Source organism: Pan troglodytes, chromosome 8 (genome assembly GCF_028858775.2).
Source record: "Pan troglodytes isolate AG18354 chromosome 8, NHGRI_mPanTro3-v2.0_pri, whole genome shotgun sequence".
NCBI classification, from domain to species: domain Eukaryota; kingdom Metazoa; phylum Chordata; class Mammalia; order Primates; family Hominidae; genus Pan; species Pan troglodytes.
The window spans coordinates 85,638,309-85,664,007 of NC_072406.2; the positions used below are offsets into that span (position 1 = coordinate 85,638,309).

The 25,699-nt window shown below is 42.3% G+C and overlaps 1 protein-coding gene across 6 annotated transcripts in view; it reads right to left on the reverse strand.

Annotated features, from left to right (window-relative positions):
- ANXA7 (annexin A7) overlaps positions 1-20,046 on the reverse strand; it is a 38,653-nt gene extending 18,607 nt beyond the window's left edge. The window contains exons 1-6 of one of the 6 annotated variants that reach the window (XM_009458674.5): positions 19,963-20,040; positions 6,756-6,810; positions 4,130-4,334; positions 3,110-3,220; positions 2,462-2,526; positions 1,987-2,052 (exon numbers count right to left, since the gene is read on the reverse strand). In XM_009458674.5, the coding sequence (XP_009456949.1) occupies positions 1,987-2,052; positions 2,462-2,526; positions 3,110-3,220; positions 4,130-4,334; positions 6,756-6,809 (501 nt within the window). In that variant the 5' untranslated portion in view covers position 6,810; positions 19,963-20,040. 6 annotated transcript variants of the gene reach the window in all.
- Between the last annotated feature and the right edge of the window lie 5,653 nt (positions 20,047-25,699).

The following is a 25,699-nucleotide window of genomic DNA, read 5'->3' on the forward strand; positions in this document are numbered from 1 at the left end:
AGACACTTCTCAAAAGAAGACATTTATGCAGCCAACAGACACATGAAAAAATGCTCATCATCACTGGCCATCAGAGAAATGCAAATCAAAACCACAATGAGATATCATCTCACACCAGTTAGAATGGCGATCATTAAAAAGTCAGCAAACAACACGTGCTGGAGAGGATGGGGAGAAACAGGAACACTTTTACACTGTTGGTGGGACTGTAAACTAGTTCAACCATTGTGGAAGACAGTGTGGCGATTCCTCAAGGATCTAGAACTAGAAACACCATTTGACCCAGCCATCCCATTACTAGGTATATACCCAAAGGATTATAAATCATGCTGCTATAAAGACACATGCACACGTATGTTTATTGCAGCACTATTCACAATAGCAAAGACTTGGAACCAACCCAAATGTCCATCAATGATAGACTGGATTAAGAAAATGTGGCACATATACACCATGGAATACTATGCAGCCATAAAAAGGATGAGTTCATGTCCTTTGTAGGGACATGGATGAAGCTGGAAACCATCATTCTGAGCAAACTATCGTAAGGACAGAAAACCAGACACCGCATGGTCTCACTCATAGGTGGGAACTGAACAATGAGAACACTTGGACACAGGATGGGGAACATCACACACCAGGGACTGTCGTGGGGTTGGGGTGGTGGGGAGGGATAGCATTAGGAGATACACCTAATATAAATGACGAGTTAACGGGTGCAGCACACCAACATGGCACATGTATACATATGTAACAAACTTGCACGTTGTGCACATGTACCCTAGAACTTAAAGTGTAATAAAAAATAAAAATAAAAATAAGTTGCATAAGTACATGTGATTTACTTTTAGTGTTTCATGTTTAAAAGTCATTCATATTCAGTCGTAAAATGATTTCTCTAAAATTATATGCATGCTTAAACTAAAATCAAAATTTTCATAACAAAAGTGATTACAGGTTTATAATATGATTGGCAAATAACTTCAACAATGAAAAAAAGGACTGAAAGCAACTTACTACATGCTTGGGAGGAGTATCATTTACTGTATCAGCAAAGCAACTTTGTATAAGAGAGAGACCGCTGGTCTAGAAGGCAGAAGATATAGACTAGAATCTTCTCAGCTTTGTCCTTCACTAGTTGTGTTGCCCTAGACAAGTTTCTCAACCTCTCTAGAGCTCACATACCTCAAATCAGAAAAGTGAGCTAAAAAAATCACTAAGGTGTTTCTCTTCCAATACTAGAATCCTTCTCCTACCCCAGCCTAAAACAAGCTTGAAAATGCTAGACATTCATGAATATCCAATATAGAAATCAATAAGAAAATCAAAATAAAAGTAAGCATCAAGTATACGGCTTATTTTGTTCCTAGTAACTTGCATAGGCTATAAAAAAATTAACAAGGTAATTTAAGAATAAAATTTGGGATTAAAATAAGAAGCCAGGCCGTGCGTGGTGGCTCATGCCTGTAATCCCAGCACTTTGGGAGACCAAGGCAGGTGGATCACCTGAGGTCAAGAGTTCGAGACCAGCCTGGCCAACATGGTGAAACCCTGTCTCTACTAAAAATACAAAAAATGTGACAGGTGTGGTGGCGTGCGCCTGTAATCCCAGTTACTCCGGAGGCTGAGGCAGGAAAATCGCTTGAACCCGGAAGGTGGAGGGTGCAGTGAGCCGAGGTCGTGCCACTGCACTCTAGCCTGGGTGCCAACAGTGAAACTCCATCTCAAAAAAAAAAAAAAAAAAGAAGCCATACGGAGTAGGGCAAATATTTGACATATAGGAAGCTCTGCAGCTACTGAGAAAATCCAGTCAACAGACTAACTGGCTACTATGTCTAAAGCCCTACCAACTATTACAGGAACATAAAGATAAAATAGATACAGGTGAGCCCTTAAGAAGTAGTGAGAGACAAGTACATGAGAATCAGAAACAAAGGCACATATAAAGGACCTAGTGATTAGTAAACATTAGAAAACCTTACTCACTTCACTGCTATAATCCAAAGAAACAGGAGAGAAAACAGGATAGGAAGGAAAAGAATCTGTATTGATCTGAAAAAAGAGTGAAAAGTTATAAAGGTAAAAATGGGAAACAAAACCACCCTACATAAATCACTGTCAGAAATACCAATCACCCAGCCACCCAAATTCATAGGTGTAACTGCTGGTAAGGGCAAGGAAAAGGAAAAAGAACTAAAACCAAGACCCCAGGTGAATCTCTAGGATAAAGTTGTGAGAATCATTACCTATGAGAATAGACCTATGCTTGTCTTCTCAAAGTCATCAGGACACTATTAAAGCAGGTGGACCAAAGAAAGTATGGAGTCTATCAGAAGCAAAGACTTTAGTCTTCCATTACTATAATGGGCCATTTCCTCCGACCCATGGAAACCTCAGCAAAGGATAGGTTCCTTCTTTATCTAGCTACCTAGACTGAGCTTAAAAGGTAGGAACAAAATACCTGACTAGGGTAAGTAGGTTGTCCTCCAGGATACTGAGAAGGCATCTGTCCTCCAGGAAAGCCACCTATAATGTTAAAAAAAATAATAATAATACGGCAACAGGTCTTACATGTTTTAATTTTTCAAAACAGCATTGATGACTATGAATATGGAAACATACAAGAACATTCACACTATGATACTTATGAGGATAGTTTTTAAAAATATAATTTACTGAATCTAAAACCAACTTTGGTCATAAGAACCTTTTTAATATTCCATGTTCTACATAAGATCCTCATAAATAATACTTTTTTCACACTTGAACCAGATTAAAATCTGATTCCACCTGGAATGGTTGTCAGAATACAGTTCTGGGGGTGGTTTTACTATTGGTACAGGAGTGGGCAGAGAAGTTCCTGAAGGCTTCCTTTTTGGCTTTGGGACAGATTTTTTTAATAGAAAAAGTGTGACTTTATCTCTATTTTACTGATTAAACTTTTCCATCAATTTAATATATTTCATAAAACCATTATGTTTAAAATTATTTATGGAAATATATAAACATTTATTGCAGATTATCTCAAATATAAACTAAGTTCCCTCAATGGTGATTTAAAAACTCAAAATATCATGATACTGTTTTTTTCTGGACAGCTGGTACCTACCAGGTAGTGGAACCTGTGCTGGACCACCTCCATAAGACTGTGAAGGTGGCTGTGGATACCCAGAAAAGCCTGCTCCACCTGGTGGGACTCCAAATCCTTGGCCTGGAGGAACTAGAGAAAAGAACATGTCAATAAACTATAGCACAGTTCTCATGATTGCAGAAAAAACTTTAGAAAAATATCTATTGTTAACAGTGGGAAAATATGCTATTAATGCTATAATAGCAGTCCCTGTTTATCTAGATTCAAAACTTCAAATTCTCCAGTAAAAAATAAGTTTTTAAATTTTTACCTTATATATTTATTTATTTTTTGAGACAGTCTCACTCTGTTGCCCAGGCTGGAGTTTAGTGGCACAATCTCGGCTCACTGCAAACTCTACCTACCAGGTTCAAGTGATTTTCCTGCCTCAGCCTCCCAGGTAGCCGGGATTACAGGCATGCACCACCACACCCAGCTAATTTTCATATTTTTAGTAGAGACAGGGTTTCACCATGTTGGCCAAGCTGGTCTCGAACTCCTTGCTTCAAGTGATCCACCCACCTCAACCTCCCAAAGTGTCGGGATTACAGGTGTGAGCCACCACACCCAGCCAAAATTTTACTTTATTACTCTTCCCTACTAACTTAAAATACAAAAGGGCTAAGGTTTTTCTGTTGTTGTTTTTTGGGGTCTTTTTTACCTTTGAATAAAGCTGACCTAAAGGTCACAGTCTTGCTAATTGAAATGTCTTAATCAGGTCTTAAGACTACAAACAAGCAAAGTGTTACATATTGGTCCTTTATTGCCATGAAATTTATTCCAAGTCCCTTCACAGTGGAATTTTTGAAACTGCTCCCAGCTTTCATGTCCCCAGAGAATCTTCATCCCTCCATCTTGCCAGCTAGGTCCTTACTACCTAAGGTTACCTAAGAGCGACTTGACCTTATACAAAACAAGCAGGAATGAAGAGGATAAAGGGAGAAGGAAAAAGTGCTACAGCAATCCCAATCATTACTAATTCCGCAACCCGTAACTCACCTCCGGGATAGGATGGAGCTCCCCCTGGCTGTGGGGCACCAGGATAGCCTCCAGGGGCTGGATAACCTCCAGGCGCAGGGTAGCCTCCAGCTCCTGGGTAGCCACTACTTGGCACTTGTGGGTAGGCACCTCCTCCCATTGGAGGAAAGCCACTAGGATAAGGATACTGACCAGAAGGGGGAAAAGATGATTCCTGACCTGCAGGCTGAAAAATCAGAATAATTTTTAAACAAACACGATCACAGAGAAATATGACCCATCTAAAAATAAGGAACAAACAGAGGTTATTATTAAGGTCTAGCTCATTCTTTTACTTTTTAAAAGTCCCATTAGAAATCCTGGTATCTTATACTAGTTTATCAGTATACCAGTTTGTAAGGACACTTGTTTGTCAGAATTCAGTTAAATTTAATTCTACTTGAGTCAGGCAAGAGGGGTCTGCTTCTCTATTTGGGAGTCAGAACAGGATTCTTTACAAACCTCAAGGTTTTAAGAAAAAAAAAAAAAAAACTCATCAGTTCCTTCATTTTCCCAGCATCTACAAATATGAGAAAGATCCTCCTCTGTATCCTGAACAGAGGAATTTGAGGCTTTCTTGCAACACATCTGGATCTGTTACATAATATTTAAAAATAAAAAAGGTAACCTGTATATCACATCACACACCGGATGTGACATTTTGGACTTCATGGTTCAGAGCAGCAATATGCAGAGTGGCAGAGATTGTTGCATGTTCACTGAACTCTTTCTCCCCAGGCCACAAAGCTATACAGACTACATTTCCCAGACCCCCTTGCAGTTAGGTCGAGCCACATGAATGAATATCAGTAAATGAACGTAGACAAAAGTGAGATACACCACTTTCTAAACCTGTCCCCTAAAAACCTCTGACAAATCCTCCATGCTCTCTCTCTTCCTTCATCTGCCACTCATAAGCAGAGGATCCAGTGGAGGACTCCAAAGTGCTAGAGGATGGTAGGATCAGAATAAGGAAGGGGCCTGGAAACCCAAAACACTGCATGAAACAAAGCCTCGTCCCACCCACCCCCTATCCTCCACTGACGTCCAGGAAACTGAAGAAAGAAATACATTTGTTTTTTCATCGTGTTAAGTCACTGAGATTTGGGAGTTGTCTGTTTTAGCAATTAGCCTACACTGACTGAAATAGTTACTACAGTCCTGTTTAATACATAGGGACTTGGGAACATATCCATAATTCTCATCTCTCCTATGATAAATTCACGAGAGCTATATAATCACTTTGCATAAGGATACATATTATCATAAACTTGTATAGACCCCTCTTCCTATTCTCCCAGGGTTAGATAGCAGCCCCACAGTTATGAGCATAAAACCAAAATGTGGGCTGGGCTAAGTGGCTCATGCCTGTAATCCCAGCGCTTTGGGAGGCCGAGGTGGGCGGATCACGAGGTCAGGAGATTGAGGCCATCCTGGCCAACATGGTGAAACCCCATCTCTACTAAAAATACAAAACCTAGCTGGGCGTGGTGGCACGTACCTGTAATCCCAGCTACTCAGGAGGCTGAGGCAGGAGAATCGCTTGAACCCCAGGAGGCGGAGGTTGCAGTGAGTCGAGATCGCACCACTGCACTCTAGCCTGGTGACAGAGCCAGACTCCATCTCAAAAAAAAAAACAAAAACAAAAACAAAAAACTGAAATGCGGCCGGGCGCAATGGCTCATGCCTATAATCCCAGCACTTTGGGAGGCCAAGGAGGGCACATCATTTGAGGTCAGGAGTTTGAGACAAGCCTGGCCAACATGGTGAAATTCCGTCTCTACTAAAAATACAAAAAATCAGCCAGGCACAGTGGCGGGCACCTGAAATCCTAGCTACTCGGGAGGCTGAGGCAGGAGAATCACTTGAACCCAGGAGGCATAAGTTGCAGTGAGCTGAGATCACACCACTGCACTCCAGCCTGGGCGCACAGCGAGACTCCATCTCAAAAACACAAACAAACAAACAAACAAAAACTGAAACGCACAATTCTTACTTATGGCTCAGCTCTTAGTCCTCAGAGTAGTATAGCTATCAACAAGGTGGAACTTAGTAGCACATTTATAAAACATACTCCAAGTCTAAGAACTACAAATCCACTGCAATTTATCTCTGGGTCTAGCCAAGCCATTAATTATTTTAAACATTCTAACACAAAGGTTAAGATGCAGTGATATTATGACTCAAGGGTATTAAAAAAAAGAAAAAGAACCAGTGATTCATGGGATGGATTTTGCTTACATCCATGTTTTACTGGCTCATACAGCAGTTAACATTTTTAAAAACTAACTCCTAAATTTTGAAACTTTGGGCAATTTCACATAGAACCCAAGTTTCTGGCTTTACTTGAAGGGCTGGAGTATCTAGCAATGCTGAGTGTGCCTCCCTCCATGGCTACACAGGGCTGGTGCTAAGCACCTGCCAGCTTTCAATAGACAAAGCAAGACCTCTCTAGTCCCCCACACAATCGCCTTTCCTCACTTCTACGTAGTACCTCTGAGCATCTGAATTTATGACCCCTGCTCTAGCATATCTGTAAGATCTGACATGGGCCAGTCCCAAACAACACCTGTTTTAAGGATGTGAGGTATTAAGTGGCAATACTTACAGGATATCCAGGGAAAGGTGGGTAGCCTGTTGGGGGATAGCCTGGGTATGACATTCTGTAACAACAATAAAAAATGTCCTCTGTAAGTTTTTTGTTTTTTTGTTTTGTTTTGTTTTGTTTTTTGAGACGGAGTCTCACTCTGTCACCAGGTTGGAGTGCAGTGGCGTGATTTTGGCTCACTGCAACCTCTGCCTCCTGGGTTCAAGCGATTCTCCTGCCTCAGCCTCCCAAGTAGCCGGGACTACAGGTGCACGCCACCATGCCCAGCTAATTTTTATATTTTTTGTAGAGATGGAGTTTCACCATGTTGGCCAGGATGGTCTCAATCTCTTAACCTGGTGATCCACCTGCCGCAGCCTCCCAAAGTGCTGGGATTACAGGTGTGAGCCACCGCGCCCAGCCTGTAATTTCTTATAATGGTTAAGGCCTTTGAAAACATACAGATATACACACACATACACACAACACACACACACACACACACAAGGTTTTATGCAAAATATTTCTCTTTTCAAAAGAGTCTGGCATAAAATTAAAATGTGGATATTAGGGGTATAAGCAAAGTTTATTAAATGCTTATTTCATCATTCACACCAATGGAGTCAGTACAGCCTAGAAAAGTTCCAACTTTGTCATGCCATACAATTTTTGTCACATCTCAATTCTACCACTACTATACCAATACTGAACTATTCTTCTTCTCTCTTTTTTTTTTGGAGACGGAGTCTCACCCTGTTGCCCAGGCTGGAGTGTAGTGGCACAATCTCAGCTCATTGCAACCTCTGCCTCCCAGGTCCAAGTGATTCTCCTGCCTCAGCCTCCCGAGTAGCTGGGATTACAGGCGTCTGCCACCATGCTCGGCTAATTTTTTGTTATTTTTAGTAGAGATGGGGTTTCACCATGTTGGCCAGGCCGGTCTTGAACGCCTAACCTCAGGTGAACCGCCCACCTTGGCCTCCCAAAGTGCTGGGATTACAGGCGTAAGCCACCTCACCCGGCCAAGGCTTCATCTTGGAAGCAGAGGGCAGTCCTCACCAGATGCCAGCACCTTGCTCTTGGACTTCCCAGCCTCCAGAACCACACCTGGCCGATCTATTTTTCTTTAAGCCAATTTTTAATTCCATTTATGTTAAAAGTATGCTTATCATCAGCATACTTTTAAATATCAGCATACTTTTAAATGGAAAACTTCCAGTAGTTTTCTTACCACAAATAGAAGGTAATATTAAAATAAACACTTAGCTATTACAATAAAAAGTCCTTTCTAGGTGCCACAGAAATCCCCTCATATGGTGATATAACCACATTATGGGAAACAATGGTACAATGGTTAAGAGTTAACATTCTGGAGTCACATATACGTGGATTAAACCCTAGCTTTCTTTTTTATAAACTTTTTATTTTTGAGACAAGGTCTTGCTCTGTCACCCAGGCTGGAGTATAGTGGCACAATCACAGCTTGCTGCAGCCTTGACCTCCTGGGCTCAGGTGATCCTCCCACCTCAACACCTCTCCTCCCCACCCCGTAGCTGGGACCACAGGTGCGTACCACCATGCCTGGTGAATTTTTGTATTTTTTTTGTAGAGATGGGGTTTCACCGTATTGCCCAGGCTGGTCTTGAACTCCTGGGCTCAAGCGATCTGCCTGCTTCAGCCTCTCAAAGTGCTGGGATTACAGGCCTAGCCTCAAATTACTGTTTTAATGACATTTTGAAAATAATTCCTGTGTAGTTATGCTACCAATTTGACACACATTAGGTCCATTTGTTTCATTTTGCTTTTGACTTTTAAGGTTTAAAAAGTTTTTGATTTAGTTTTGTAATTATGTAAAACATTTTTTGGATTCTAAAGTCAAATCTACAAAACAAGATATGTTCAGAAACCTGTTAACTTCTAACCCTGTCCCTTACTATCTCCTACATATGATTACTTTTACAGTTTATCTACCTATCTTTAAGTACATAAGCTGATATGTCTATATTTGTATCCCCATTCCCCCATTCCATTCTTACATAAAAACTCTGTTTCTTTTTTTTTTTTTAAGTTGGAGTCTGACTCTGTCGCCCAGGCTGGAGTACAGTGGCATAATCTCAACTCATTGCAACCTCTGCCCCTTGGGTTCAAGTGATTCTCCTGCCTCAGCCTCCCAAGTAGCTGGGATTACAGGTGCCTGCCACCGTGCCTGGCTAATTTTTGTATTTTTAGTAGAGATGGGGTTTCACCATCTTGGCCAGGCTGGTCTTGAACTACTGACCTGGTGATCCACCCACCTTGGCCTCCCAAAGTGCTGGGATTATAGGCATGAGCCACTGCTCCCGGCACATACTCTGTTTCTTTACTGGCTTTTTTCTTTTATTATGGCCATCACCCACAGTCTTCATTCCTTTTTAAAAACAACAACATAGGCCAGGCACAGCGGCTCATGCCTGTAAATCCCAGCATTTTGGAAGGCTGAGGCAGTAGAATCTCTTGCAGCCAGGAGTTTGAGATCAGCCTGGGCAACAAAGAAAGACCTCATCTCTACAAAAAGTAAAATAATTAGCCAGGCATGGTGGTGTGCACCTGTAGTGCCAGTTATTCAGAAGCCTGGGCAGGAGGATCACTTGAGCCCAAGACTTCAAGGCTGCAGTGAGCTAGGATCGCACCACTGCACTCCAGCCTGGGCAACAGAGTGAGACCGTGTCTCTTAAAAAAAAACAAAACAACAACAACAACAACAACAAAAAACCACATAGTACTTCAGTGTGTGGATGTATCATGGCTTATTCAATGGCAGACATCTGAGTTATTTCTAGTCTTTTAACTATTACAGTCTTGCAATGAACAGCCATGTACAAGTACCTCTCTGTATATTTTGCCAATACTATCTTCGGGGAAGATTCCTAGAAATGGCATTGCTGAGAAGGGGTAAAGGTGAATGTGATAATGCCCAATTCCCCTCCAGAGGGGCTGTACCAATTTGCATTTTCACCAGCACTGCCAACAGAATTTTCCATCTAACATCCTGGATTTCCAGCTGTGTGAATATGGGCAGTTACTTAGCTTCTCAAAGGAAGTTACTTAGCCTTTTTAGGCCTTCATTTCTTCATCTATAAAATGGGACGTGAACGTACCTACTTAAGGATGTTGTTGTAAGAATTAAGTAAAAGAACAAAGGCAAAGCATTTAGCAGTGCCTGCAATAAAGTAAGTCCTCAGTAAGTGTTAACTGCTATGATCATAGAGAACTGTGATAGATAATGCAAGAATATTAGAAAAATAATTAGCATGAAGTTTGGCTTTTATTAATTCATTATAACACTTTCAGTACATTTACTTTCTCAATTTTATTAGACTTAGAATAATTTTAAAATTAGAATGCTTTCTGATGGAAAAAGTAGGGTGGTAGAGTGTGGTTAGTCTGAGATTAAGGAGGCATTCATATATTATCTATTCTGTGATAATAATGGTGATCAAAAGTTGATAGTCTTCTGATCAGCAAACATAACACTGGAAATATCTTTTAAAAACTGCAGTCTGTACCAGAAAGTTTGAAAAGTTATGTTCTTCAAAAGGTGCTCATTTCCATTTGGAAAAGTAAACAATAACCTGCACATCAAGTGATGTTAAGACATTACTATTTTTTTGGTGTGATAATGGTATTATGATTTTCATCAAGTATTCTGATCTTTTAGAGATACACATTAAGTATTTACAAACAAAATGATACGATGTCCGGGATTATGCCAAAATAATATGCAGGAATATTCTATATAATATAGTGCAGGAATTTAGACATAATAAGCAGTCAGGAGTTGATAACTGCTCACGCTGGGTGATGAGTACATGGGGATTCATTACACTCTCCTGTCCATTGTTGAAAAGATGGCTCATGTAAAATAAATGGAGCTAGTGTGGATAAAGACAAATATCCATATATATATATATATATATATCTTTTGCATTTGAAGAAAACACTATTAACCTAAAGCAAATGTAAATAAACAGAGAAAAAAACAAACATTCAAAAGAATACCCTCTTAGCCTGATCAAATCTAAAATACGGCCAGGCGCAGTAGTTCACGCCTGTAATCTGAGCACTTTGGAAGCCAACGCAGGTGGATCACTTGAGGTCAGAGACCAGCCTGACCAACATGGTGAAACCCTGTCTCTATTAAAAATACAAAAATTAGGGCCGGGCATGGTGGCTCACGCCTGTAATCCCAACACTTTGGGAGGCTGAGGAGATCACAAGGTCAGGACATTGAGGCCATCCACGCTAACACAATGAAACCCCGTCTCTATAAAAAATCCAAAAAATTAGCCGGGTGTGGTGGCATGTGCCTGTAGTCCCAGCTACTTGGAAGGCTGAGGCAGGAGAATCCCTTGAACCCAGGAGGTGGAGGTTGCAGTGAGCCAAGATTGCACCACTGCACTCCAGCCTGGGCCACAGAGCAAAACTGTCTCAAAAAAAAAAAAAAAAAGGCTGGGTGCAGTGGCCCAGGCCTGTAATACACCCAGCACTTTGGGAGGCTGAAGTGGGTGGATCAACTGAGGTCAGGAGTTCGAGACCAGCCTGGCCAACATGGTGAAACCCTGTCTCTACTAAAAATACAAAAATTAGCCAGGCGTGGTGGCATGTGCCTGTAAGCCCAGCTACTCAGGAGGCTGAGGCAGAATTGCTTGAACCCAGGAGGCAGAGGTTGCAGTGAGCCAAGATCACGCCACTGCACTCCAGCCTGTGCGATCGGGCAAAACTCCATTTCAACAACAACAAAAAAAATCTAAAATACTATTAGTGATCAGATATAATATACCTGGCAAATACATCTATATAAAGTCAGTAATCACTTTTTTGGCATCTACAAGAAAACACTGCTACAAGTGGAGAGTGAATGATCAAAGGCTTAAATCAGGCTTTTAAAGGTGCTAGACACAGATAGGCAAGAAAGTAGAACAATGTTATTTGCAAGGCAAAAGGTGAGACGTAACTGTGAGACGGATGATCACCAAAATAGACTAAGGAGCAGATTCAGACAGAAGTCAATCAGGAGGCTTTCTGTATGTGTAGAATAAAATACTCGTCATTCTCCACCACACCACTCTTAACATCCTTTATCTGTCAATAGCACCACTACTTAAATTACCTAATACTCCAGTATAGTAAGAAACCCAGTATTTTTCTCTTCTTTTTTTTTTTGAGACAGAGTTTCGCTCTTGTCACCCCAGCTGGAGTGCAGTGATGCGATCTCGGCTCACTGCAACTTCCGCCTCCTGGGTTCAAGCAATTCTCCTGCCTCAGCCTCCCGAGTAACTGGGATTACAGGTGCCCACCACCACACCCGGCTAATTTATTGTATTTTAGTAGAGACAGGGTTTCGTCATGTTGGCCAGGCTGGTCTCGAACTCCTGACCTCAGGTGATCTGGCCACCTCGGCCTCCCAAGGTGCTGGGATCGCAGGCATGAGCCACTGCGCCCGGCCAAAACCAGTATTTTTCTATCCATCCTTTGAAATGCCTCTTCCGTAATTTCTGTTCTCGTGGTCATATACTTAGACCAAGTTTCATCACTTGATGCCTGTCTTACTAAAACTCCTCCTCTGTTTATATTCTTGCTTATACTCTGTCACCCTCCCAATTTTCTCAGACACTGTCACTAGCTAAACTTTCCTAAAATGCTGCTCTTTCAGCAAATTGCTCTTCAGCTCAAAAATCATCAATGACTACTGCTGGAGTATCAAATGAAAATTAATTGGCCTGATATACAGGTCTCCTTAGTACTGGCTCCAATTATTATTATTATACATATATTTTTGAGATGGTTTCTTGCTCTATCGCCCAGGCTGGAGTGCAGTAGCGTGACATCAGCTCACTGTAGCCTCGAATTCCTGGGCTCAGATGATCCTCTCATCTCAGTCTCCTGAAGAGCTGAGACTACAGGCGCACACAACCATACCTGGCTAATTTTTTGTATTTTTAGTAAAGACGGGGTTTTGCCATGCTGCCCAGGCTGGTCTTGAACTCCTGGGTTCAAGAGATCCACCCGCCTCAGCCTCCCAAAGTGCTAGGATTACAGGCATGAGCCACCACACCCAGCCTCTATTTATCTATTTAACTAATTTCTTACCAACACCTAACCCTCAACGCGAAATCTCTATCACTTGAACCATTCCCAGCATTCCTTTGCTTAAGCCATTCTTATCATTAACTGACTTGGCCCTCAAGCCTGGGCTTACTCACCCCTCCTATCTAGCTCAAGTCTTCTCTCTTCCTTCTTTGAACAACGTAGTTGACTAAAATAGTGTTTCTCAATGTTTTCTTTTTGAGACAGTCTTGCTCTGTTGCCCAGGCTGGAATGCAGTGGCACAATCTGGGGTCACTGCAGCCTCCACCTCCTGGGTTCAAGCGATTCTCCTCCTTTAGCATTCCAAGTAGCTGAGACTACAGGTGCGCACTACCACACCTGCTTAATTTTTGCATTTTTAATGGAGACGGAGTTTCACCATGTTGGCCAGGCTGGTCACAAACTCCTGACCCTAAGTGATCTGCCTGCCTCAGCCTCCCAAAGTGCTGGGATTACAGGCGTGAGCCACTGTACCTGGCCTCAAACTTTAATGTGTATATGAATCCCTAGGGATCGTGTTAAAATAGATATTTTAATTCAGTAGCTCCAGGATGGGGCCTGAGATTCTGCATTTCTAAAGCTTTCAGGTGATATGGATTCTGCAGGTCTGTGATTCACACTCTGATACCAGAATACTTTGGGATTTCTGGATCTACACCTAATTTTCTAAATTTGTAAATCTATGTTTTGGCACTTTTCATCAATACAGCTGTAAATGATTCATATTTCTTTTATATCAGATGCCAAATAAACTCAACTCAACATTTATGAAAGTCCACTGTGTAATGAGCACTGTCCTAGGTGCTGATAGAAAGATTGAGAATAAGTATTCAGCCTTTTGAGTACACAGTATAGGAAAATGAGATAATATAGTGTCCCTTATGACAGGAACACAGGATAGAAGCTAAAAATGTGCTGAATTGAGAATAAACGGACATAGATTGAATCAAGGCTATAAGTCAATAAGAAACATAAAATGATATGAAAACTGACCCAGTCAATTATAAAATAATCATTTGGGATCCCAAAGGGCTGGATATAAAAACAGGGACAGGCTGAATTTTTTTGCTTTTTTCTTTTCTAAGCCTGGGTTTGTATAAAGAGTAAAGGAGGGGCAAAAGCTCTTAAGAATTGTCAGATAGGCCAGGCGCAGTGGCTCACACCTATAATCCCAAAACTCTGGGAGGCCAAGGTGGGAGGACTGCTTGAGCCAAGGAGTTAAAGACCATCCTGGGCAACATAGTAAGACCTCGTCCCTACAAAAATATTTTAAAAATTACCCAGTGCAGCGGCGCCCACCTGTAGTCCAAACTATTCAGGAAGCTGAGGTGGGAGAATTGCTTGAGGCCAGGAGGTCAAGGCGGCAGTGAGTCGTGTTTGCATCATTGCACTCCAGTTGAAAGAAAAGACAAGACAAGACAAGGAAAAAGAAAAAAAAAAAAAAGAAAGAAAAAGAAAAGTAGATAGACCAAGGGCAAAAGGGTCAGGGTCAAAATAAAGGAAAAAAAAATCTGAAAATAATTTATGAGATAAATTAATAGTAATTTGAAAGGCAATATGCAGTTACAGTACCAAAGACATCATAAGCAATTTAAATTTCTAAGTCTCAAGAAATTGTTCCAGTGACAAGACCTATATCTAAATTCTTTAGCTACTATCTTAAATCTTACCTTTAAGAGCCTGGAGGAATTATGTCAACAAAAATGAAAATAAGGCAAAGATTATCTGTATATAATAAAAATTAAAGCTATTTTAAGAAAGTGAATTTTGGTACATTTTGAAAAATAATTATATAAAAGACTAGAATGCAATTCCATTTCCAGGAATGTACTTTATAGAAATACTTGCACAAGGACAAAATTATATATGTACAAGGCTATTCACTGCAGCATTTTTGTAATAGGAAAAGGTTAAAAACCATGTGAATGTCCATCAATAAGGGACAGGTGTCATCCCAGGGATGCTGGAATGATTTAACATATGCAAGTCAATAAATCTGATGTATCACATAAACAGAATTAAAAACAAAAACCATATGATCATCTCAATAGATGCAGAAAAAGCATTCAACAAAATCCAGCATCGTTTACAATAAAGAACTCAACAAATGAGGCATAGGAAGGACCTAACTCAAAATAATAAAAGCCATATATGACGACAAAGCCAACATCATACTGAATGGGGAAAAGTTGAAAGCATTCCCCCTGAGAACAGGAACAAGACAAGGACATCCACTTTCACCATTCCTATTCGACATAGTTCTGGAAGTACTAGCCAGAGGGAAAGCAGGGGAAAGCAATAAAGTGTATCCAAATTGGAAAAGAGGAAGTCAAACTATCACTGTTTGCAGATATTATGACTATATACCAAGGAAATCCTAAAGACTCCAACAGACTCTTAGATTTGATAAATGAAATCGGTAAAGTCTCAGGTTACAAAATCAATGTACACAAATCAGTAGCACTGCTATATACCAAAAACGTCCACGCTGAGAATCAAATCAAGAACTCAATCCCTTTTCTAATAGCTGCAAAAAATAAAAAATAAATAGAATACCTAGGAATATGCTTCACCAAGGAGATGACAGATCTCTACAAGGAGAACTACAAAATACTGCTGAAAGAAATCACAGATGACATAAATGGAAACTCATCCCATGCTCATGGATTGAAAGAATCAATATTGTGAAAATGACCATACTGCCCAAAGCAATCTACAGATTCAATGCGATTCCCATCAAAATACCAAGATCATTTTTCACAGAATTAGAAAAAACAATCCTAAAATTAATATGGAACAAAAAACAGCCTGAATAGCCAAAGCAATTCTAAGCAAAAAGACAAATCTGGAGACATCACATTACCAGACTTCAAATACACTACAAGCCTATAGCTACCACAACAGCATGGTACTGGTTTAAAAGTAGGCACATAGACCAATGGAACAAAATAGAGAACTCAGAAATAAAGCCAAATACATACAGCCAACTGCTCTTTGACAAAGCACACAAAAACAAAAATTGGGGAATGGACATCCTATTCAATAAATGATGCTGGGAAAAATGGCAAGCCACATGAAGAATGAAACTGGATCCCTAACTATCATCCAATGCAAAAATCAACTCAAGTTGATAAAAGATTTAAATATAAGACCTGAAACTATAAAAATTCTAGAACATTGGAAACAGTCTTCTAAACACTGGCCTAGGCAAAAAAATTCATGACTAAGACCCCAAAAACAAACGCAACAAAAACAAAAATAAATAGATGGGACCTAATTAAACTAAAAAGCTTCGGCACAGCAAAAGAAATAATCAACAGAGTAAACAGACCACCCACAGAATGGGAGAAAATATTTGCAAACTATGCATCCAACAAAGGACTAGTATCCAGAATCTACAAGGAACTCAAATCACAAAGAAAAAAAAAACAATTGCATTAAAAACAGAGCAAAGGACATGAATAGACATTTCTCAAAAGATATACAAATGGCCAAAAAACATGAAATAATCATTAATTATTCAACATCATTAATCATCAGGGAAATGCAAATTAACCACAATGAGATACCACCTTGCTCCTACAGGAATGGTTATTCTTAAAAAGTCAAAAAATGGGCTGGGCGCGGTAGCCCATATCTGTAATCCCAGCACTTTGGGAGGCCCAGACGGGCGATCACCTGAGGTTGGGAGTTTGAAACCAGCCTGACCAACATGGAGAAACCCGTCTCTACCAAAAATAACAAAATTAGCTGGGCATGGTGGCGTGTGACTGTAATCCCAGCTACTTGGGAAGCTGAGTCAGGAGAATTGCTTGAATCCGGGAGGCGGAGGTTGGGGTGAGCTGAGATCACGCCATTGCACTCCAGCCTGGCAACGAGAGCAAGACTCCATCTCAAAAAAAAAAAGTCAAAAAACAATAGATGTTGGTGTGGATGTGGGGAAAAGAGACCGCTTATTACACTACTATACAGCCTCTACAGAAAACAGTATGGAGACTCCTTAAAGAGCTAAAAAAAGATCTACCATTCAATCCAGAAATTCCACTGCTGGGTATCTACCCAAAGGAAAGAAAGTCATTATATGAAAAAGACTTTTGCACATGTATATTTATAGCAGCACAACTCACAACTGCAAAGATGTGGAACCAATCTAAGTGCCCATCAACTGAGTGGATAAAGAAAATGTGGCATATATAAACCATGGAATACTACTCAGCCATTAAAAGGAACAAAATAATGTCTTTTGCAGCAACTTGGATGAAGCTGGAGGCCATTTTTCTAAGTGAAGTAATACAGGGGTGGAAAACCAAAAGCCGTATGTTCTTACTTTGTAAGTGGAAGCTAAGCTATGAGTATGCAAAGACATAGGTATGAAGTGATATAATGGACCTTAGAGACTCAGAAAGGGGAGGGTGAAAGGGGGCTAGGAATCAAAAACTACACATTAGGTACAATGTACATTACTTGGGTGACTAAAATCTCAGAATTCACCACCATATAATTCATCCATGTAACAAAAAACCACTTGTACTCCAAAAGCTGTTGAAATTTTATCTTTTTTTTTGGAGATGGAGTCTTGCTCTATCATCCAGGCTGGAGTGCAGTGGTGTGATCTCCACTCATTGCAACCTCCACCTCCCAGGTTCAAGCGATTCTCCTGTCTCAGCCTCCCGAGTAGCTGGGACGTGCCACCGCACCCGGCTAAATTTTTTATTTTTAGTACAGACAGGGTTTCATCATGTTGGCCAGGCTAGTCTCGAACTCCCGACCTCAGGTGATCCACCCACCTCGGCCTCCCAAAGTGCTGGGATTACAGGCGTGAGCCACTGTGCGGGGCCATTGCTTAAATTTTTAAAAAGGAGGGACAGGTGAAACAGATTATGGATAGCCATACAAGGAGGTGTTATGTGGTTATTAAAAATGAGGCAGCTTTTTTTTTTACCCATATATGAAACCATCTATAACACGTATTAATGGGAAAAAAAAGGCAAAGTGAAAAACTGCATAGTGTGCTGCCATTATGTGTAAAAAATGCACTGATTTTGACTTATAGAATATCCCTGAAAGGACACTCAAGGAAGTAGAAAACAGTGACTGCTTCCTGGATGAAGAGCTGGGACACAATGGAGAAGACTACTTTTCTTTTTTCTTTTTTTGAGATGGAGTCTCGCTCTGTTGCCAGGCTGGAGTGCAGTGGCGCGATCTCAGCTTATTGCAACCTCCGCCTCCGGGGTTCAAGAGATTCTTGTGCCCCAACCTCCTGAGTAGCTGGGACTACAGGCGCCTGCCACCACGCCCGGCTAATTTTTGTATTTTTAGTAGAGACGGGGTTTCACCGTGTTAGTCAGGATGGTCTCGATCTCCTGACCTCGTGATCCTCCCGCCTAGGCCTCCCAAAGTGCTGGGATTACAGGCGACAGCCAATGCGCCCGGCCGAGACTTACTTTTCAATGTACTTTAGCCCTTTTAGAATTGTACATATATCATTTATTCAAGAGGGAGATTTTAAACGTTTTTGTAAAAAGCTAAATAACACCCAGAGTGACTCAAAAAATTTCTCAACTTTGCCCATGTGAATAGTAAGTCTAGAGTTTTTTGGGTTTTTTTTTTTTTTTGTGACAGAGTTTCTCTCTGCCGCCCAGGCTGGAGTGCAGTGGCGATCTTGGCTCACTGCAACCTCTGCCTCCCGGGTTCAAGCGACTCTCCTGCCTCAGCCTCCAGAGTAGCTGGGATTACAGGCGCGCGCCACCACGCCCAGCTAATTTTTGTATTTTTAAGTAGAGACGGGGTTTCACCGTGTTGGTCAAGCTGGTCTCAAACTCCTCCTGATCTCGTGAATCTCTCGCCTCGGCCTCCCAAAGTGCTAGGATTACAGGAGTGAGCCACCGCGCCCGGGCTTTTTTTTTTTAAACATTCTCTGTTAGCAATCACTTTTAAAAGACTAGAAAATCATTTTTGGTTTTCCAAACCACCTCCACCCAGTGAGTCAGTTAGTAAAAGGGCTGGGTCTCACCGTTTCTCATTGATGGCATGAAGCCCAGGAACCCAAGAGGCAGCTGTTGCAAATTTATGGGGAAAAAAATACACGAAACAGGAAGGGTGACTGAAGATACGCGCAACAGCGAATACAATTTTGCAAAACCGGCTTCTAGGTATGGTAGGATCATTTAAATCCGTCAGTGATGTGGAGAAAGAACATGGAGGCATGGCTAGTCCTCTGCACGGACAGGTAGGTGGCCAACCACCAGTGAGGACTGAAAGACAGTCCTCACTGAAAAGGACTGAAAGTTTGCAGTGGCCAAAATTATCTCTTTTACCTATTCAGTGCTTGAAACTCTTTCCTTGCCTGGAAGGTAACTCATTACACTCATCATCTAATTCGGACACATTTAGCAGATTAGCTGGCCATCAGCTGGCAAAAATCAGGGCGTTTACGGCAGTCGGAAGACAACAGCGTCATGTCTGTCACTTTACGGTGGACATCAGCCATCTACCTCTGCACCTTGGTTTCCTTGCGCAGTGTTTGCACAGGATGAGCTAATTTCAACACACATTTGCTGCTGGTCGGGGAACAGCAATCAAATCTGGAATGCTATTCTAGAATAGCTTCCAAGAACTGTAAACGAGAACCAGTGTACGACCTTGGCCTGGCGCATTCTGTCCTACGGTTCACTAAACACAGTAAAAATTTCCCAAGTTTCCCTAAATTCGCTGTGTCACCGGAAAGTACAGCCACTACCAGCCAGACGGCTTTCAGCACTGCCCGTGCGTTTCCCTACTCAGCCTCCCGCGAGGCAGCTGGGCCACGCTCCGGCCTCAGCCCCTCCACCTGCCCGAGGGCGGGGCGCCACTGGTCCCTGGGATTTCCAAACGGACGGAAGGGCTTCCCGTAAGCCAGGCCGGCCGCCTCACCCACGCCACCCCAACACACCCCGGCCGGCAGCCCGGCTACGAGACGCGCAAACCGAGTCGCCGCCATCCGGGAGGCCCACACTGCCCTCCAGCCGCGCCCCACTAGCACCGGGACAGCAGCGCCCAGAGCTGGCCGAGGGCAAGACCACCGAGGCAGACGAGGTGGGAAGGGGAGGGGGGCGCCGCTCCTCACCTGACCCGGGCAGCAGCGTCACAGCCCAACCCGGTCTCCCGCAAGATGGAGCCGGGGGCGGGCCCAGGGTGGGCGGGGCGTCTCGCGAGCCCGTTAGGATCGCGGCTGCAGCCGGGAACGCCCCCGGAGCCGGAGAGGGCGCTGCGGGAAGCGGGCTGTCCCTGAGTCCCGCCGCTAGGCGCCACCTGAGGGAAAAAGACTCTCTCTTCGGGTGGCCCAGCGGATTTTTAATCACATTTATCTGTCGCAAGGACCCTGCACCAATCCCTTTTAAGGCTGCCTCAAGTCACCTAGGAAGTTGCAGCAGTCCTGGGGGTATCCGGGGCCTCTTCAGTGGCGGGCGGTAGAGAAGGGCTGAGACTGGGAGGCTGGTGCAGCCTCCCCGCCTCTGAAATACCGTCCTCCAGGTATTTTCTGGGGACAAAGACGGCGTTTTTTGTTAGCCTCCTGTGAAAGTAATATTTGTGGGAAATCTTAGTTGGAACTGTAGATGAACTAATCAAAATCACTCCCGAAGGGAGCTGTTAGGTGATTTTAGGCTCCCCTCGTGGCTACAGCATTGAACACACATTAGCATTAAACATTTGAGGCAATTACAAGGGCTCAGATCAATATTTTAAACTCGTTAAGGAATTTATATTACAGAGAAAACCAATCAGCTACCTTTTAGAGTGGTAAAAGGTAGCTTCTGGGTGTGGTCCCCCGAACAGCAGCATCACCTGGAAACGTGTTAGTAATGCAGATTATTGAACTCCACCTTAGACCTACTGAATCAAACTCCCCGGGTGGTGCCCAGCAACCTGTTTTAACAAGCCTTCCAGGTGGTTCTGATGCACACTAAAGTTTGCACATCTGATGCACATCAACTTACTTATTCCTCTACACACTTTTCTACCCAAAAGCTTCCTCATGGGGGTGGAATAGAGTGGATTACGATTTTAAATGGGAAGAGCAAGCAAAATATACGTGGCTTCCAAATAGGTGTGTGGAGTGAAAAGTATTTGAGGCAGGTCATTGCCTCATTTAACAATGGTAGACAAAATGCACAACTCTCTAGGTGACAAGCATTAATTCCCCGGCGCCCAACAGTCTGTCTACCTGGAAAATAACAGGACTTTCTGTCCTACCTACCCCAGAGACCTCCAGGATTTAAGCCTTCCCTGAGAAGCCTACTCTGTTCATTCTAGAGTTCCCTTTGTGAGCTCGTTCCAAACCCTCCCTCTGCCTTAAATACCACCATAACAGGGTATTTGCCAAACCTCTTATTTCCAGCCCACTTTACTGAGCTGCAGGAATAGTCCAATAGTCTACTACGACATTTGCCATTTCATCCTTTCAATTCATCCTTTCTTCCTGGCATAAAAGGCGTTACAGGATCGGAGACCCTTTCCTCCTGCTACCTCTGCTTAGAAAGCACTGCTCATCTTTTAACAATTACTCATCTAATTAGACTTGTTTTCAAGGTTGCTCATCTCTGTCTTGCTCCAATAAACTCTTCCTGATCTTTTTTGTACTCAACTGGACCATTTTAATTTTTTAATTTTTTTGGAGACAGAGTCTTGCTCTGTCACCCAGGCTGGAGTGCTGTGGTGCGATCTAGGCTCACTGCAACCTCTGCCTCCGGGGTTCAAGCGATTCTCATGCCTCAGCCTCCCGTGTAGCTGGGAGGCATGTCACCACGCCCAGCTAATTTTTTTGTATTTTTAGTACAGATGGGGTTTCGCCATGTTGGCCAGGCTGGTCTCGAACTCCTGGCCTCAAGCGATCCACCTGCCTCAGCCTCCCAAAGTGCTGGATGTATTACAGGTATGAGCCACCATACCTGGTCAACATCTCTGAAGGCCATCGTATGTTCCAGAGTTCATGTGAAATAAGAGCCATCATGCTTCTAATGTGAACATCCCACTGTATCAGAGTCTGGTTTTTTTTTTTTTTTTTTTTTTTTTGTAGTTTTGAGACAGGGTCTCATTCTGTTGCCCAGGCTGGAGTGCAATGGCACGATCTCAGCTCATTGCAACCTCTGCTTCCCAGGTTCAACGAATTCTCCTGCCTCAGCCTCCCAAGTAGCTGGGATTACAGGCATCCGCCACCACGCCCAGCTTTTTTTTTTTTTTTTTTTTTTTTTTGAGACAGAGTCTCACTCTGTTGCCCAGGCTGGATGGAATGCAGTGGCACGATCTCGGCTCACTGCAAGCTCTGCCTCCTGGGTTCACGCCATTCTCCTGCCTCAGCCTCCCGAGTAGCTGGGACTACAGGTGTCTACCACCACGCCTGGCTAATTTTTTGTATTTTTAGTAGAGACAGGGTTTCACTGTGTTAGCCAGGATGGTCTCGATCTCCTGACTTCATGACCCACCCGCCTCAGCCTCCCAAAGTGCTAGGATTACAGGCATGAGCCACCGCGTCCGGCCTAAATTTTTATATTTTTAATACAGACGGTGATTTGCCATGTTGCCCAGGCGAACTCCTGACCTCAGGTGATCCACCCACCTCGGCCTCCCAAAGTGCTGGGATTACAGGTGTGAGCCACCACGCCTGGCCCAGAGTCTGGTATTTAAGTTCATATCCTTTTTGTTCCATTAGAATAGTAATTTTGTCCCTCAGGGACACCTGACAATGTGTGGAGACATCTTTGGTTGTCACAACTGAGGGGAGGTGGTGGGCTTACTAGCATCTAGTGGGTGAAGGCCAAGGATTCTAAACAAGGTACGTATCCTACAATGCCTACAGTCCCTACACAAAGAATTATTCAGCCCAAAAAGTCAATAGTGCTGAGGTTAAGAAACCCTGAGTCAGAGTGATCTTTCTAAAGAATAAATTGGGTCATGTAATTCCCATGATTAAACTTCTTTAATAGCTTCCCACTGGAACCAGAATAAAATAAAATCCAAACTCCTGATGGTCTATTAAGCCCCAGATAATCTGGTCCCTGCCTACATCGCTCATCTAATCCCTTTTCACTATTTTTTTTTTTTTTTTTTTGAGACGGAGTCTTGCTCTGTCGCCCAGGCTGGAGTGCGGTGGTGCAATCTCAGCTCACTGCAAGCTTCGCCTCCCAGGTTCACACCATTCTCCTGGCTGAGCCTCCCGAGTAGCTGGGACTAAAGGTGACTGCCACCACGCCCAGCTAATTTTTTTGTATTTTTAGTAGAGACAGGGTTTCACCATGTTAGCCAGGATGGTCTTGATCTCCTGACCTCGTGATCCACCTGCCTCGGCCTCCCAAAGTGCTGGGATTACAAGCGTGAGCCACGGCGCCTGGCCTTCACTTTCCTTAATCACTAACCTCTGAACACAGTGGCCTTCGGTCCAAACATACCAAGCTTGTGACCAAATGCACCAGATTCTCAGGACCTTGGCACTTGCTATTGCTTCTACTGGGAATGTTCTCCATGGTGTCATCTCAAATGTGGTCTCCTGGCTGGGTGAGTTGGCTCACACCTATAATCCTAGCACTTTGGGAGGCCCAAGGCAGGCAGATCACTGAAACCCAGGAGTTGGAGACCAGCCTGGGCAACATGGCGAGACCCCATCTCTACAAAAAACACAAAAATTAGTCAGGCATAGTAGTGTGCATTTGTAATCCCATCTACTTAGGAGGCTCACAGGGGAGAATCACTTGAACCTGGGAGGCAGAGGCTGTAGTAAGCCAAGATCTCACTACTGCACTCCAGCCTGGGTGACAGAGCCTGACCCTATCTCAAAAAAACAAACAAAAAATGTCATCTCCTCAAGGTATTTCCTGAACATTAGTAGCTGCCACCAGCACAACCACCACTAGCAGCTATGCTCATTATTTAATTTTCCTTATACCACTTAAAAGCATCTGAAATTCTGTGTGTTTACTGTTTCTGTCCCCATCTAGAATGTAAGCTCCTTGAGAACAGGGATATCTTTAGAGCCTAGTAGTGAGTGTTTGATAAATAATTGATTGTCTGATTGACTACAATAGGGCCCCCAAAACCCAAGCCAACTACTTCGTCTGGTGATCAGCCAAATACAGATTTATTTCCAACACTGGGAAAAACTGGCTCTGATAGACCTACTGAGAGAACCCATGTGCTACCCTAAAGGATTTTCAAAGGTAGTTTTGAAAATATTTTTTTCATTTCATATGCTGACTTTAGAAAACATAACTCCATTATATTGTCCTTGCTTATGTCAGTCTCCTATAAGGGCAGAAGCCATCTTAGAATCCTCAGCATTTGACAATAAGCTAGGCATTTGGACTTTTGTGTACTATCACCACCATTCTACTAAATTGGATGTTTTTGTGCCACCTGTTACTGTGTAGTTTCTAATTATATTCTGGCTGACAGATACATCACCCTTCATCCATCACAATCAGCAAACAAATCCTAGATTTTACTTGCATGTTCTACCTGCAAAATGTCACTATTTACTTTACTTGTAGTTAAAAATTACCTCTTGCTCTCCATACCTACTGATATAATCTTAGCTGACACCTACATTATCTCGTCTGAACCATGACAATAGTGTCCTAACTGGATTTTCCATTACCGAACCAGCTTACACACTACTGCTAGTTCAATCTGTGTTACTGAGCAAAATTCAAAATGATATTTATCAAATAATAGCTACTAAGGACATACTATTTGCTAGGTACTGTGTTAAGGATTTAAATATCCTTATTTTTTACATTCTCTAAGATTAGAAAAATTTGGTAATAGCTTTATTGAAATATAATTCACCCATATAATGTGTACAATTCAATGATTTTTAGTACATTCAGAGTTGTGCATCTATCACCACAAACAATTTTAGAATGGTTATATCCCATATCCTTTACCCATCACCCCCAATACCCCCATCCTTCCCCTCCACATGTAGCCACTAATCTACTTTGTCTCCATAGACTTGCCTATTCTGAACATTTCATATAAATGCACTTGTACAATATGTAGTCTTTTGTAACTGGCTTTCATATTGTAACATGAATCAGTATTTCATTACTTTTATGGTCAAATACTATTTCCTTGTAAGGATTTACCACATTTTGCTTATCCATTCATAAGCTGATGGATATTTTGGTTGTTTTCATCTTTTGGCTGTCATGAATAATGCTGCTATGAATATTTATATACATATGATTTCATCTCATGGGTACAAACCTACGAGCAAAACTTCTGGGTCAAATGGTCAGTCAATTTTTAACTTTTTTTTTTTTTTTTTTTTTTTTAAAGAGACAGGGTCTTGATTCGTTGCCCAGGCTGGTCTTAAACTCCTTGCTTTAAGCAGTACTCCTAGCTCAGCCTCCCAAAGTGCTGGGATTACAGGCGTGAGTCATCATTACCTGGCCCTCAATGTTTAACTGTTTGAGGAACTGCCAGACTGTTTTCCAAACTGGCTGCATCATTTTACATTCCCACCAGCAGTGTATGAAGGTTACAATTTCTTCACATCCTCATCAACATTTGTTACTACCTCTTTTTTTCATCATAGCCATCGTAGTGGGTATGAAGTGGTATCTCATTATAATTTTAATTTGTATACCTTAATGATTGATGATGTTGAGCACCTTTTCATGTACTTATTGGCCATTTATACATCTTTTTTGGAGAAATGTCTGTTCAGCTCCTTTGCCCATTTTTAATTGGGTTATCTGTCCTTTTAAGTTGTAGGTCCCTTATCAGATATATAATTTATTAATATTTTCTCTCATTCTTTTTTTTTTTTTTTGAGACAGGATCTCGCTCTGTCACCCAGGCTGGAGTGC